Raw genomic sequence first — 17,820 nt, 5'->3', positions numbered from 1 at the left:
GCGCTAAGATTTCTCATTTATTTCTATTTTCCACAGCAGTAATGCTATTCATATCTCATACTTCATAATTATATACTAAGCGTTACAGTGTGCTGCTTTGTTTGTTAGTCATATATGGAGGTAGCTGCTCCTAATAAGCACCTGTTCACACCTATTTCTTGTATTGGAAGTGTCATCAGTTTTTTCTGTTTTTATAGCTATATTTCTCTGCGGTATCCATGCATCATGAATCGTGTATGTGTTAAAGGGGCCACTGAGACTTTCTCGCCCAGGGTCCATTAAAACCTGGAGCCGGCCCTGATCGCACCTATTGCTGCCAGTGCCGAGCTCAGTAAACAAGGAAGTGACTCGCCCCGTGGGATATGGGGGAAACTCGGTACCCGGGCCTTTACCTTCTTGGGATGTCACGGCAGTCGGCTCCCGGGCCCGTACCCTGGGGTCACTCTTTAAAAGGGGTTTGTTGCTTGAAGGACGAATAATAGTTTTTGTCTCGTGACGCCACCTGTGGTTACCGGTAATGGGTACCGGCGCTGCTGCAGACCTCTGGAGCAGATGTTAGGGCAGCTGGGTTGGTGCAGCTCTCCACAGGCAGAGCACAGCTCCAGGGCACTGTAGGTGCAGATGGTGATGCTGGGCGTCGTAGTGCAGGAGCGATAACGTAGCAGCAATAACTGACAGAAACAGTGGGGTGCAGTCATCCGAGTTTACTCACAGTTATCAAGTTCCTCAGGTTGCCTGTACAGGTACGTCGCGCTGCGTTTACCAGGCAGGGGTTCAGCACTCCCTCAAGTATCTCAAGAGCACTTAACGGGACCCCTCTCTGTATGTTCCTTTCTTATCTGACTTCCCGCGCTGGGTCTTTCCCTCCTGCCCCTCGCCATACAAAATCCCGGTCGGGTACCCTGAGATTCCTCTGGGCAACTTGAAGTTCCCGGATCTACTTGGTGCCCTTTCTCGGCGGCTTAGGTGCGGATGTGGCAACTGCACCCTGAAAGTGCAGAAGCCTCCGGTTTTCTAGCTGAGACTTAAAGTAACTCGGCTAGTCCAGGGACCGGTTCCCTTCTTGCGGCCTGATCCCTCTACCGCCTGCCAGATTCGGGGCGTACGGGTGCCGTCCTGCACTCACCGTACCCCCTGGGATCCCTTCCTGGAGCCTTCCTCCCTTGCTCCCTCTCAATCTTGGGCATGACAGGCCGAGCCTGCCTCCAGAGCAGAGCTCCTGAAGAGCCTCCGCTCCCTACGTCCTCACACTCTCTCTCTCCGCTCAACTCCCTAAAAAGATGGCTTCCCTATATATATATATATATATATATATATATCTCTTCAAGTGCTCCCCTGGGCTGCGTCCTCCACCCACACCCACTACATGGTTCCCCCTCACTTTGGTTCTCCCCACTCCAGCCAGGGACGGGGCCAGCAGAAAGCAGTACATAATGTGACTCGCCCCCTGGGCCTTGGGGCACTCGGGACCGGGCTTCAGGGCAATGCTGGGAGTAGTAGTGGCGACCCGGTCCCGTGGCTCAGGGTGGTCAGACCAAATTGTGGAAGTCTTTTTATATGGTTTGCAATGTCCGACTACGCCACCCGTGGATTGTGGTCAGGGTGAACCGCCGCTGCAGGGCAGACCGCTGAGGCTGGTGTTGTGGGTGCAGCAGAGAATAGTATAACTCCCCACAGGAGGAGTGTAGCCTCAGGGCAGTGAGCATAGATGGTGGGGGTTGTGGTGTGGGGCGTCCCAATACCGTTAGTGCTGTCGCGGTAAGAAACACAAAGACAACGTGTTGCAGTCCAGGGTCTTTTACTCACAGTTCGTATATTCCAAGCCACTTCTGTACAGGTAATGACTGCCCAAGTTGTGCTGCGTCCACCAGGTGAGGGGCTCGGTCAACCCCCAGGCAATTCAAGAGTATAGCACAGGACTCCCTTCTGTCCTTTCGCTGGCTCATGCCCCACCAGTGACCAAACTTCTGTCCGGCTGCCGTGGATCTATGCGGGCAAACGTGGGCCCCGTTTCCCGCTATCCTATATGGTGCCTTCCTAGCAGGTTTGGCGGGGGGTTGCACCAATAAATGATCACGACCTCCGGTTCTTGGCTGAGGGATGATTTACCTCCACCAACTTGGGATCCGGTACCCTTATTCTGCCTGACCCTTCACCCGTTATCTCGTGGGTTCTTAGGGTCCCTTCTTCCTTCTTGTTTCTGAGCCCTTCTGCTTCTCTGTCTCTTCTCATCCTTTCCTGTTCCTTCTTCTCCCCCTTCTTCGGCCTCTTCTCTAGGCCTACTTCTCCTTCCTTCCTCCTCTCTGGCCCCGGCCTTTTCTCTAGGCCTGCCTCTGAGCAGAGCTCCTACAGAGCCTCTGCTCCCTGCCACTTCTCCACTGAACCTCTTTTCTCTCTCCTAGAACTAAGATGGTGCCCACCTTTTATACCTCCCCTCTGAGTGTGAGCTCAGGTGACCTGTAACCAATGAGCTCCTTCCTATGCTCCAGAAACCATCCCCTTCTGCTCCTACATCACTGGGTTCTCTCCCCACTCCAGCCAGTGACATGGTCAGATGCGCCTGCATATATATATAAATGGGAGCACCGTAGAGCTGTCCCCCAGAAATGGGGTGTGTGTGGTGTATGCAGCTAACTGAGCCCTGGTCCATACTCCATCCTTACCTGGGAGTGGAATACCACACCTCTGGTTGAGGTGCAATACCCCTGTAGCGGCCAAACCCTTGGGGTGCTACAAATGCCCTTCCAGTCGGCCTGGAGCAGTGTATTGTTGGATGCAGGTGTTGGGGTTCCAGGCAGCACTCCCTCCTTACCTGAGAGAAGGAGATGCCACACCTCTGGGTGAGGTGCAATACCTCTGTGGCGACTGAACCCTCAGGGGCGCCACAGAAGCACATACTGCAGCTCTTGTATCACAGTGTAGACTGGGTGCAGAGCATTACTCCTATTTCTGGGAGTGCAGAGCATTGCTCCCATTACTGCCAGTGCAGAGCATTGCTCCCATTACTGCCAGTGCAGAGCATTACTCCCATTACTGCCAGTGCAGAGCATTACTCCCATTACTGCCAGTGCAGAGCATTACTCCCATTACTGCCAGTGCAGAGCATTACTCCTATTACTGCCAGTGCAGAGCATCTCTGTTATTACTACCAGTGCAGAGCATTATTCCCATTACTGCCAGTGCAGAGCGTTACTCCTATTACTGCCAGTGCAGAGCATCGCTCTTATTACTACCAGTGCAGAGCATTACTCCCATTACTGTCAGTGCAGAGCATTACTCCTATTGCTGCCAGTGCAGAGCATTCATCCCTAGATCACAAGGAAGTACATAGCTCTTGTATCAGTGTAGACTGGGTGCAGAGCATTACTCCTATTTCTGGGAGTGCAGAGCATCGCACCTCTTCCTGGGAGTGTAATTGTCACCACCTACAGATCACTGGTATATAAGGCTGTCACCTCCAGGAGGAGATCATTCTCCTCTTACTCCAGAAACAGCAGGTGAGTGATCAGTCACATCCATTACACAGGACATTATTACACCTGAGATCACACCTTGGTGTTCTGCAATCAGCCCAGAAGAACTTTCATAGGGTCATGTTTCCTCTGCATTTAGGTAAATGTCATGTTAGTCAATGCACAGATGTCAGAGAACAGCAGGGAACGTTCAGATGAATCTACTGCGGACAGAACTACTCCATTCACTGTACAGGAGACAGCAGGGGAACCTGCCCTCTGGGACATAACATGATGGCTGGGCTCACACCTGTTAGCTGGGCTCCTATACACAATGGCTTGTTTCCTATACACATTGGCTGGGCTCCCATACATGTTTTCCTGGGGTTCGCATACATTTTGAGATGGGGCTTCCATACTCGATGGCTTGGTTTCCTTATCTGTTGGCTGGGAGCTTCCATACATGATGGCTAGTTCCCCTTTTCTGTTGGTTGGAGTCTTCCATACATGATGCCTAGGTCCCCATTTCTGTTGGCTGGGGGCTTCCATACATTATGTCTAGGTCTCCTTATCTTTTGGCTGAGAGCTTCCATACATTATGGCTAGGTCCCAATATCTGTTGGCTGGGAGCTTCCATACATGATGGCTATGTCCCCTTATCTGTTGGCTGGAGTCTTCCATACATGATGGCTAGGTCCCTTTATCTGTTGGCTGGGAGCTTCCATACATGATGGATAGGTCCCCTTATCTGTTGGCTGGGGGCTTCCATACATGATGGATAGGTCCCCTTATCTGTTGGCTGGGGGTTTCCATACATTATGGCTAGGTCCCAATATCTGTTGGCTGGGAGCTTCCATACATGATGGCTATGTCCCCTTATCTGTTGGCTGGAGTCTTCCATACATGATGGCTAGGTCCCTTTATCTGTTGGCTGGGAGCTTCCATACATGATGGATAGGTCCCCTTATCTGTTGGCTGGGGGCTTCCATACATGATGGATAGGTCCCCTTATCTGTTGGCTGGGGGCTTCCATACATGATGGCTATGTCCCCTTATCTGTTGGCTGGGAGCTTCCATATATGATGGCTATGTCCCCTTATCTGTTGGCTGGAGTCTTCCATACATGATGGCTAGGTCCCTTTATCTGTTGGCTGGGAGCTTCCATACATGATGGCTAGGTCCCCTTATCTGTTGGCTGGAGTCTTCCATACATGATGGCTAGGTCCCTTTATCTGTTGGCTGGGAGCTTCCATACATGATGGCTAGGTCCCCTTATCTGTTGGCTGGGAGCTTCCATACATGATGGCTAGGTCCCCTTATCTGTTGGCTTAGGGCTTCCATACATGATGGCTAGGTCACCATTTCTGTTGGCTGGGGGCTTCCATACATGAAGGCTAGGTCACCATTTCTGTTGGCTGGGAGCTTGCATACATGCTGGCTAGGTCCCCTCATCTATTGGCTGGGGGCTTCCATACATGATGGCTAGGTCACCATTTCTGTTGGCTGGAGTCTTCCATACATGATGGCTAGGTTCCCTTATCTGTTGGCTGGGGGCTTCCATACATGATGGCTAGGTCACCATTTCTGTTGGCTGGGAGCTTGCATACATGATGGCTAGGTCCCCATATCTGTTGGCTGGAGTCTTCCATACATGATGGCTAGGTTCCCTTATCTATTGGCTCGGGGCTTCCATACATGATGGCGGCTAGGTCCCCATATCTGTTGGCTGGGGGCTTCCATACATACTGGCTGGGTTCATGTACACATTGGCTTGGTTCCCATACATGTTGGATGAGTTCACATACACATAACTGGGGAACCAAACATTTTTTTCTGGGGGTTGGGCTGCGCTTCCACCACATGAGTTAGGGGTTTGCATCCCATAATAATAATTGTAACGAGCTGCGGAATAAATTGGCACTATAGAAATAAAATTAGTTGTTGACATATAATACAGACAATAAAACACCACCGACTAACACATAGATCACCAGTTATAGGAGCAGTGAGGGTCCTGATCACAGGCTTCCATACATGATGGCTATGTCCCCTTATCTGTTGGCTGGGAGCTTCCATATATGATGGCTATGTCCCCTTATCTGTTGGCTGGAGTCTTCCATACATGATGGCTAGGTCCCTTTATCTGTTGGCTGGGAGCTTCCATACATGATGGCTAGGTCCCCTTATCTGTTGGCTGGAGTCTTCCATACATGATGGCTAGGTCCCTTTATCTGTTGGCTGGGAGCTTCCATACATGATGGCTAGGTCCCCTTATCTGTTGGCTGGGAGCTTCCATACATGATGGCTAGGTCCCCTTATCTGTTGGCTTAGGGCTTCCATACATGATGGCTAGGTCACCATTTCTGTTGGCTGGGGGCTTCCATACATGAAGGCTAGGTCACCATTTCTGTTGGCTGGGAGCTTGCATACATGCTGGCTAGGTCCCCTCATCTATTGGCTGGGGGCTTCCATACATGATGGCTAGGTCACCATTTCTGTTGGCTGGAGTCTTCCATACATGATGGCTAGGTTCCCTTATCTGTTGGCTGGGGGCTTCCATACATGATGGCTAGGTCACCATTTCTGTTGGCTGGGAGCTTGCATACATGATGGCTAGGTCCCCATATCTGTTGGCTGGAGTCTTCCATACATGATGGCTAGGTTCCCTTATCTATTGGCTCGGGGCTTCCATACATGATGGCGGCTAGGTCCCCATATCTGTTGGCTGGGGGCTTCCATACATACTGGCTGGGTTCATGTACACATTGGCTTGGTTCCCATACATGTTGGATGAGTTCACATACACATAACTGGGGAACCAAACATTTTTTTCTGGGGGTTGGGCTGCGCTTCCACCACATGAGTTAGGGGTTTGCATCCCATAATAATAATTGTAACGAGCTGCGGAATAAATTGGCACTATAGAAATAAAATTAGTTGTTGACATATAATACAGACAATAAAACACCACCGACTAACACATAGATCACCAGTTATAGGAGCAGTGAGGGTCCTGATCACAGGCTACAATCTATGAGGAGATGGAGGACACAATAGGTAGAACGTGCCGTCATGTACAGAGAATAAAGACATCACACAGTAACACATAGACCACCAGTTACAGGAGCAGTGAGGGTCCTCATCACAAGCTACAATCTATGAGGAGATGGAGGACACAATAGGTAGAACGTGCCGTCATGTACACAGAATAAAGACATCACACAGTAACACATAGACCACCAGTTACAGGGGCAGTGAGGGTCCTGATCACAGGCTACAATCTATGAGGAGATGGAGGACACAATAGGTAGAACGTGCCGTCATGTACAGAGAATAAAGACATCACACAGTAACACATAGACCACCAGTTACAGGAGCAGTGAGGGTCCTCATCACAAGCTACAATCTATGAGGAGATGGAGGACACAATAGGTAGAACGTGCCGTCATGTACAGAGAATAAAGACATCACACAGTAACACATAGACCACCAGTTACAGGAGCAGTGAGGGTTCTGATCACAGGCTACAATCTATGAGGAGATGGAGGACACAATAGGTAGAACGTGCCGTCATGTACAGAGAATAAAGACATCACACAGTAACACATAGACCACCAGTTACAGGAGCAGTGAGGGTTCTGATCACAGGCTACAATCTATGAGGAGATGGAGGACACAATAGGTTACATAGTTACATAGTTTATAAGGCTGAAAAAAGACAAGCGTCCATCCAGTTCAGCCTATTTCTTGTGCACTGCAGCTATTCCGCAGCGTTGATCCAGGGGAAGGCAAAAAAAAAACATGCGGTATAGGCCAATTTACATCATTGACGAAAAATTCACTTCCCGACACCAATCTGGCAGTCAGATTAAATCCCTGGATTAATTAACTATCACTAAGCATAAGATGTAATTTTATTGTTCTCAAGAAAGGCGTCCAGGCCTCTCTTGAACTGATTAAGTGAGTTGGACATCACCACTTCCTCTCCCAGAGAGTTCCAGAGTCTCACGGCTCTGACCGTAAAGAATCCCCTTCTATGCTGGTGCAGGAACCTCCTTTCCTCCAGACGCATAGTGTGCCCCCTCGTCTTTGTCACCATCCTTGGTATAAACAGGTCATGGGAGAGATCTCTGTACTGCCCCCTGATGTATTTATACATGTTTATGAGGTCTCCCCTAAGCCTTCTCTTTTCCAACGTAAATAGGCCTAATTTTGACAACCTCTCTGGGTATTCTAGTCCCTCCATTCCCTTTATTACCTTAGTCGCCCTCCTTTGTACCCTCTCTAGCTCCAATATGTCTTTCCTGAGCACCGGAGCCCAGAACTGTGCACAATATTCTAAGTGCAGCCTTACCAGCACTTTATACAGAGGAAGAACAATGTTCTCAGCATATGCCCCTATTCCTCTTCTGATGCATGCCATGACTCTATTTGCCTTCGCAGCTGCTGCCTGACACTGGGCACTCCAATTTAATTTGCTATTAACCAAGACGCCCAGGTCCTTCTCCATGTCAGATTTCCCCAACGGTTTCCCATTTAATATGTATGGGTGACTGCTGTTTTTCTTTCCCATGTGCATGACCTTACATTTATCGGCATTGAACCCCATTTGCCATTTTTTGGCCCAACTCCCCAATTTATCTAAATCCTCCTGTAGCTGTGCCCTATCCTCATCTGTATTAACTACTTTACAAAGTTTAGTATCATCTGCAAATATTGCTATTTTACTATGCAACCCTTCCACTAGATCATTAATAAATATATTAAATAATATAGGGCCCAAGACAGACCCTTGAGGCCCCCCGCTAGTAACCCTGACACCCCCTGAGCTTACTCCATTGATAACCACCCTCTGCTTTCTATCACTCAGCCAGCTATTTACCCACTTGCACACATTATCCCCCAGACCAAGCATTCTCATTTTATCGACCAACCTTTTGTGTGGCACGGTATCAAACGCTTTGGAGAAGTCAAGGTCTACAACATCCACTGACTCTCCCCGGTCCAGCTGTGAGCTCACCTCCTCGTAGAAGGCGATCAGGAGCGATCCCTCATGAATCCATGTTGATATGGAGTTAGACAGTTCTTCTCATTAAGATATTCTACAATAGCATCTCTAAGAAATCCTTCAAACAATTTACCCACCACAGACGTTAAGCTGACTGCTCTATAGTTCCCAGGGTCACTTTTAGACCCCTTTTTGAATATTGGTACCACATTTGCTTGGCGCCAGTCTAGTGGGACAGTCCCTGTCCATAAAGAGTGCTTGAATATAAGATACAGTGGCCTGTCTATCACATTACTTAATTCTTTTAGTACCCGGGGGTGTATGTCATCTGGGCCTGGTGACTTGTCTATTTTGATATTATTTAGGCGTTTCTGAGCTTCCTCCTGGGTTAGGTGGGTGATATTTAGCGGAGGGTTTACTTTATCACTCTGCATTTCCTCCGATAAATTGTTTTCTTTTGTGAGAACAGTGGAGAAGAAGCTATTGAGTAGGTTCGCTTTACCCTCATCGCCCTCTAGGATTTTACCCAGGTTATTTTTCAATGGGCCAACCCCATCAGTTTTAATCCTTTTACTGTTTATATAGTTAAAGAACAGTTTGGGATTGGTTTTACTTTCCTTGGCAATTAGTCTCTCTGTCTCCTCTTTGCTATTCTTATTTGTTTCTTACAGATTTTGTTTTTTTCCCTATAAGATATTAGCGCTTCCTCGCTGCCTTCTTCTTTAAGTTTACCGAAAGCCCTTTTTTTGTTTTTCATTGCCCTCTTGACTTCCTTATTTAGCCACATTGGCTTCCTCCTATTCCTAGCCCTTTTATTCCCATAAGGTATGGACCTTCTACAGTGACTATGTAGGACTGTTTTGAACATTTCCCATTTTCTATCCGTGCTCCTATTCCTGAAGATCCTATCCCAGTCTATAAGGTGAAGGGCATCTCTTAGCTGAAGTTCAGTGTTTTTGTGACCCCCTTGCTGGGCACCTACTGAAGCACATGTGGAATTGTATAATGTTGTGGTCACTATTTCCCAGGTGCCCCCCGACCTGCACCTCAGTTATTCTGTCTGGCCTGTTAGTTAATATGACAGAAACCTGTTTCCTTTCTGAGATCTACAGCTTTCGGTTTCCCAGTCTATATTGGGGTAGTTGAAGTCCCCCATAATAATCACCTGGTTATTTTTTGCTACTTCGTCTATTTGTCTCATTAATAGACTTTCCGTGGCTTCTGCTATATTTGGTGGTTTATAACAGACTCCTATGATAATTTTATTATTGTTTTTTGCCCCATGTATCTCCACCCATAAGGACTCGACCTCCTCATTTCCCTCCCATACATCCTCCCGTATTGTAGGCTTTAGACACGTCTTTACATATAGACAGACTCCACCCCCTTTCCGACTTCTTCGATCCCTTCTAAACAGACTGTAACCCTGTAAGTTAACTGCCCAGTCATAGCTTTCATCTAACAATGTCTCGGTTATTCCTACTATGTCATAGTTACCTGTAGATATTTCTGCTTCCAGTTCATCCATCTTGTTTGTCAGGCTTCTGGCATTTGCTAGCACGCAGTTTACACGATTTTGTTTTGTTCCCTAAGGTAGAACGTGCCGTCATGTACAGAGAATAAAGACATCACACAGTAACACATAGACCACCAGTTACAGGAGCAGTGAGGGTCCTGATCACAGGCTACAATCTATGAGGAGATGGAGGACACAATAGGTAGAACGTGCCGTCATGTACAGAGAATAAAGACATCACACAGTAACACATAGACCACCAGTTACAGGAGCAGTGAGGGTCCTGATCACAGGCTACAATCTATGAGGAGATGGAGGACACAATAGGTAGAACGTGCCGTCATGTACAGAGAATAAAGACATCACACAGTAACACATAGACCACCAGTTACAGGAGCAGTGAGGGTCCTGATCACAGGCTGCAATCTATGAGGAGATGGAGGACACAATAGGTAGAACGTGCCGTCATGTACAGAGAATAAAGACATCACACAGTAACACATAGACCACCAGTTACAGGAGCAGTGAGGGTCCTGATCACAGGATACAATCTATGAGGAGATGGAGGACACAATAGGTAGAACGTGCCGTCATGTACAGAGAATAAAGACATCACACAGTAACACATAGACCACCAGTTACAGGAGCAGTGAGGGTCCTGATCACAGGCTACAATCTATGAGGAGATGGGGGACACAATAGGTAGAACGTGCCGTCATGTACAGAGAATAAAAACATCACACAGTAACACATAGACCACCAGTTACAGGGGCAATGAGGGTCCTGATCACAGGCTACAATCTATGAGGAGATGGGGGACACAATAGGTAGAACGTGCCGTCATGTACAGAGAATAAAGACATCACACAGTAACACATAGACCACCAGTTACAGGAGCAGTGAGGGTCCTGATCACAGGCTACAATCTATGAGGAGATGGGGGACACAATAGGTAGAACGTGCCGTCATGTACAGAGAATAAAGACATCACACAGTAACACATAGATCACCAGTTACAGGAGCAGTGAGGGTCCTGATCACAAGCTACAATCTATGAGGAGATGGAGGACACAATAGGTAGAACGTGCCGTCATGTACAGAGAATAAAGACATCACACAGTAACACATAGACCACCAGTTACAGGAGCAGTGAGGGTCCTGATCACAGGCTACAATCTCTGAGGAGATGGGGGACACAATAGGTAGAACGTGCCGTCATGTACAGAGAATAAAGACATCACACAGTAACACATAGACCACCAGTTACAGGGGCAGTGAGGGTCCTGATCACAGGCTACAATCTATGAGGAGATGGGGGACACAATAGGTAGAACGTGCCGTCATGTACAGAGAATAAAGACATCACACAGTAACACATAGACCACCAGTTACAGGAGCAGTGAGGGTCCTGATCACAGGCTACAATCTATGAGGAGATGGAGGACACAATAGGTAGAACGTGCCGTCATGTACAGAGAATAAAGACATCACACAGTAACACATAGACCACCAGTTACAGGAGCAGTGAGGGTCCTGATCACAGGCTACAATCTATGAGGAGATGGAGGACACAATAGGTAGAACGTGCCGTCATGTACAGAGAATAAAGACATCACACAGTAACACATAGACCACCAGTTACAGGAGCAGTGAGGGTCCTGATCACAGGCTGCAATCTATGAGGAGATGGAGGACACAATAGGTAGAACGTGCCGTCATGTACAGAGAATAAAGACATCACACAGTAACACATAGACCACCAGTTACAGGAGCAGTGAGGGTCCTGATCACAGGATACAATCTATGAGGAGATGGAGGACACAATAGGTAGAACGTGCCGTCATGTACAGAGAATAAAGACATCACACAGTAACACATAGACCACCAGTTACAGGAGCAGTGAGGGTCCTGATCACAGGCTACAATCTATGAGGAGATGGGGGACACAATAGGTAGAACGTGCCGTCATGTACAGAGAATAAAAACATCACACAGTAACACATAGACCACCAGTTACAGGGGCAATGAGGGTCCTGATCACAGGCTACAATCTATGAGGAGATGGGGGACACAATAGGTAGAACGTGCCGTCATGTACAGAGAATAAAGACATCACACAGTAACACATAGACCACCAGTTACAGGAGCAGTGAGGGTCCTGATCACAGGCTACAATCTATGAGGAGATGGGGGACACAATAGGTAGAACGTGCCGTCATGTACAGAGAATAAAGACATCACACAGTAACACATAGATCACCAGTTACAGGAGCAGTGAGGGTCCTGATCACAAGCTACAATCTATGAGGAGATGGAGGACACAATAGGTAGAACGTGCCGTCATGTACAGAGAATAAAGACATCACACAGTAACACATAGACCACCAGTTACAGGAGCAGTGAGGGTCCTGATCACAGGCTACAATCTCTGAGGAGATGGGGGACACAATAGGTAGAACGTGCCGTCATGTACAGAGAATAAAGACATCACACAGTAACACATAGACCACCAGTTACAGGAGCAGTGAGGGTCCTGATCACAGGCTACAATCTATGAGGAGATGGGGGACACAATAGGTAGAACGTGCCGTCATGTACAGAGAATAAAGACATCACACAGTAACACATAGATCACCAGTTACAGGAGCAGTGAGGGTCCTGATCACAGGCTACAATCTATGAGGAGATGAGGGACACAATAGGTAGAACGTGCCGTCATGTACAGAGAATAAAGACATCACACAGTAACACATAGACCACCAGTTACAGGAGCAGTGAGGGTCCTGATCACAGGCTACAATCTATGAGGAGATGGGGGACACAATAGGTAGAACGTGCCGTCATGTGCAGAGAATAAAGACATCACACAGTAACACATAGACCACCAGTTACAGGAGCAGTGAGGGTCCTGATCACAGGCTACAATCTCTGAGGAGATGGGGGACACAATAGGTAGAACGTGCCGTCATGTACAGAGAATAAAGACATCACACAGTAACACATAGATCACCAGTTACAGGGGCAGTGAGGGTCCTGATCACAGGCTACAATCTATGAGGAGATGGAGGACACAATAGGTAGAACGTGCCGTCATGTACAGAGAATAAAGACATCACACAGTAACACATAGACCACCAGTTACAGGAGCAGTGAGGGTCCTGATCACAGGCTACAATCTATGAGGAGATGGAGGACACAATAGGTAGAACGTGCCGTCATGTACAGAGAATAAAGACATCACACAGTAACACATAGACCACCAGTTACAGGAGCAGTGAGGGTCCTGATCACAGGCTACAATCTATGAGGAGATGGGGGACACAATAGGTAGAACGTGCCGTCATGTACAGAGAATAAAGACATCACACAGTAACACATAGACCACCAGTTACTGGAGCAGTGAGGGTCCTGATCACAGGCTACAATCTATGAGGAGATGGAGGACACAATAGGTAGAACGTGCCGTCATGTGCAGAGAATAAAGACATCACACAGTAACACATAGACCACCAGTTACAGGAGCAGTGAGGGTCCTGATCACAGGCTACAATCTATGAGGAGATGGGGGACACAATAGGTAGAACGTGCCGTCATGTACAGAGAATAAAGACATCACACAGTAACACATAGACCACCAGTTACAGGGGCAGTGAGGGTCCTGATCACAGGCTACAATCTATGAGGAGATGGGGGACACAATAGGTAGAACGTGCCGTCATGTACAGAGAATAAAGACATCACACAGTAACACATAGACCACCAGTTACAGGAGCAGTGAGGGTCCTGATCACAGGCTACAATCTATGAGGAGATGGGGGACACAATAGGTAGAATGTGCCGTCATGTACAGAGAATAAAGACATCACACAGTAACACATAGATCACCAGTTACAGGGGCAGTGAGGGTCCTGATCACAAGCTACAATCTATGAGGAGATGGAGGACACAATAGGTAGAACGTGCCGTCATGTACAGAGAATAAAGACATCACACAGTAACACATAGACCACCAGTTACAGGAGCAGTGAGGGTCCTGATCACAAGCTACAATCTATGAGGAGATGGAGGACACAATAGGTAGAACGTGCCGTCATGTACAGAGAATAAAGACATCACACAGTAACACATAGACCACCAGTTACAGGAGCAGTGATGGTCCTGATCACAGGCTACAATCTATGAGGAGATGGGGGACACAATAGGTAGAACGTGCCGTCATGTACAGAGAATAAAGACATCACACAGTAACACATAGACCACCAGTTACAGGAGCAGTGATGGTCCTGATCACAAGCTACAATCTATGAGGAGATGGGGGACACAATAGGTAGAACGTGCCGTCATGTACAGAGAATAAAGACATCACACAGTAACACATAGACCACCAGTTACAGGAGCAGTGAGGGTCCTGATCACAGGCTACAATCTATGAGGAGATGGAGGACACAATAGGTAGAACGTGCCGTCATGTACAGAGAATAAAGACATCACACAGTAACACATAGACCACCAGTTACAGGGGCAGTGAGGGTCCTGATCACAGGCTACAATCTATGAGGAGATGGGGGACACAATAGGTAGAACGTGCCACCATGTACAGAGAATAAAGACATCACACAGTAACACATAGACCACCAGTTACAGGAGCAGTGAGGGTCCTGATCACAGGCTACAATCTATGAGGAGATGGAGGACACAATAGGTAGAACGTGCCGTCATGTACAGAGAATAAAGACATCACACAGTAACACATAGACCACCAGTTACAGGAGCAGTGAGGGTCCTGATCACAGGCTACAATCTATGAGGAGATGGAGGACACAACAAGTAGAACGTGCCGCCATGTACAGAGAATAAAGACATCACACAGTAACACATAGACCACCAGTTACAGGGGCAGTGAGGGTCCTGATCACAGGCTACAATCTATGAGGAGATGGGGGACACAATAGGTAGAACGTGCCGTCATGTACAGAGAATAAAGACATCACACAGTAACACATAGACCACCAGTTACAGGAGCAGTGAGGGTCCTGATCACAAGCTACAATCTATGAGGAGATGGAGGACACAATAGGTAGAACGTGCCGTCATGTACAGAGAATAAAGACATCACACAGTAACACATAGACCACCAGTTACAGGGGCAGTGAGGGTCCTGATCACAGGCTACAATCTATGAGGAGATGGAGGACACAATAGGTAGAACGTGCCGTCATGTACAGAGAATAAAAACATCACACAGTAACACATAGACCACCAGTTACAGGGGCAGTGAGGGTCCTGATCACAGGCTACAATCTATGAGGAGATGGGGGACACAATAGGTAGAACGTGCCGTCATGTACAGAGAATAAAGACATCACACAGTAACACATAGACCACCAGTTACAGGAGCAGTGAGGGTCCTGATCACAGGCTACAATCTCTGAGGAGATGGGGGACACAATAGGTAGAACGTGCCGTCATGTACAGAGAATAAAGACATCACACAGTAACACATAGACCACCAGTTACAGGAGCAGTGAGGGTCCTGATCACAAGCTACAATCTATGAGGAGATGGAGGACACAATAGGTAGAACGTGCCGTCATGTACAGAGAATAAAGACATCACACAGTAACACATAGACCACCAGTTACAGGAGCAGTGAGGGTCCTGATCACAGGCTACAATCTATGAGGAGATGGAGGACACAATAGGTAGAACGTGCCGTCATGTACAGAGAATAAAGACATCACACAGTAACACATAGACCACCAGTTACAGGAGCAGTGAGGGTCCTGATCACAGGCTACAATCTCTGAGGAGATGGGGGACACAATAGGTAGAACGTGCCGTCATGTACAGAGAATAAAGACATCACACAGTAACACATAGATCACCAGTTACAGGAGCAGTGAGGGTCCTGATCACAGGCTACAATCTATGAGGAGATGGAGGACACAATAGGTAGAACGTGCCGTCATGTACAGAGAATAAAGACATCACACAGTAACACATAGATCACCAGTTACAGGAGCAGTGAGGGTCCTGATCACAGGCTACAATCTATGAGGAGATGGGGGACACAATAGGTAGAACGTGCCGTCATGTGCAGAGAATAAAGACATCACACAGTAACACATAGACCACCAGTTACAGGAGCAGTGAGGGTCCTGATCACAGGCTACAATCTCTGAGGAGATGGGGGACACAATAGGTAGAACGTGCCGTCATGTACAGAGAATAAAGACATCACACAGTAACACATAGACCACCAGTTACAGGAGCAGTGAGGGTCCTGATCACAGGCTACAATCTATGAGGAGATGGAGGACACAATAGGTAGAACGTGCCGTCATGTACAGAGAATAAAGACATCACACAGTAACACATAGACCACCAGTTACAGGAGCAGTGAGGGTCCTGATCACAGGCTACAATCTATGAGGAGATGGGGGACACAATAGGTAGAACGTGCCGTCATGTACAGAGAATAAAGACATCACACAGTAACACATAGACCACCAGTTACTGGAGCAGTGAGGGTCCTGATCACAGGCTACAATCTATGAGGAGATGGAGGACAGAATAGGTAGAACGTGCCGTCATGTGCAGAGAATAAAGACATCACACAGTAACACATAGACCACCAGTTACAGGAGCAGTGAGGGTCCTGATCACAGGCTACAATCTATGAGGAGATGGAGGACACAATAGGTAGAACGTGCCGTCATGTACAGAGAATAAAGACATCACACAGTAACACATAGACCACCAGTTACAGGAGCAGTGAGGGTCCTGATCACAGGCTACAATCTATGAGGAGATGGAGGACACAATAGGTAGAACGTGCCGTCATGTACAGAGAATAAAGACATCACACAGTAACACATAGACCACCAGTTACAGGAGCAGTGAGGGTCCTGATCACAGGCTACAATCTATGAGGAGATGGGGGACACAATAGGTAGAACGTGCCGTCATGTACAGAGAATAAAGACATCACACAGTAACACATAGACCACCAGTTACAGGAGCAGTGAGGGTCCTGATCACAGGCTACAATCTATGAGGAGATGGAGGACACAATAGGTAGAACGTGCCGTCATGTGCAGAGAATAAAGACATCACACAGTAACACATAGACCACCAGATACAGGGGCAGTGAGGGTCCTGATCACAGGCTACAATCTATGAGGAGATGGGGGACACAATAGGTAGAATGTGCCGTCATGTACAGAGAATAAAGACATCACACAGTAACACATAGATCACCAGTTACAGGGGCAGTGAGGGTCCTGATCACAAGCTACAATCTATGAGGAGATGGAGGACACAATAGGTAGAACGTGCCGTCATGTACAGAGAATAAAGACATCACACAGTAACACATAGACCACCAGTTACAGGGGCAGTGAGGGTCCTGATCACAGGCTACAATCTATGAGGAGATGGAGGACACAATAGGTAGAACGTGCCGTCATGTACAGAGAATAAAGACATCACACAGTAACACATAGATCACCAGTTACAGGAGCAGTGAGGGTCCTGATCACAGGCTACAATCTATGAGGAGATGGGGGACACAATAGGTAGAACGTGCCGTCATGTGCAGAGAATAAAGACATCACACAGTAACACATAGACCACCAGTTACAGGAGCAGTGAGGGTCCTGATCACAGGCTACAATCTCTGAGGAGATGGGGGACACAATAGGTAGAACGTGCCGTCATGTACAGAGAATAAAGACATCACACAGTAACACATAGACCACCAGTTACAGGAGCAGTGAGGGTCCTGATCACAGGCTACAATCTATGAGGAGATGGAGGACACAATAGGTAGAACGTGCCGTCAT

At 47.6% G+C, this 17,820-nt stretch overlaps 1 protein-coding gene across 1 annotated transcript in view; it reads left to right on the top strand.

Annotated features, from left to right (window-relative positions):
• The first annotated feature begins 1,708 nt into the window (after positions 1-1,708).
• LOC141235426 (uncharacterized) overlaps positions 1,709-17,820 on the top strand; it is a 108,755-nt gene continuing 92,643 nt past the window's right edge. The window contains exons 1-2 of the mRNA XM_073668109.1: positions 1,709-1,758; positions 3,432-3,497. Coding sequence (XP_073524210.1) covers positions 1,709-1,758; positions 3,432-3,497 — 116 coding nt within the window. The remainder of the gene's footprint in view (positions 1,759-3,431; positions 3,498-17,820) is intronic.

The sequence above is a fragment of the Phyllobates terribilis genome, unplaced genomic scaffold (assembly GCF_046119375.1).
Source record: "Phyllobates terribilis strain yellow unplaced genomic scaffold, ASM4611937v1 Scaffold_664__1_contigs__length_860015, whole genome shotgun sequence".
Taxonomy (NCBI): Eukaryota; Metazoa; Chordata; class Amphibia; order Anura; family Dendrobatidae; genus Phyllobates; species Phyllobates terribilis.
Note: the sequence above shows the minus strand (reverse complement) of the source record. Positions and strands in the feature narration are given on the sequence as shown.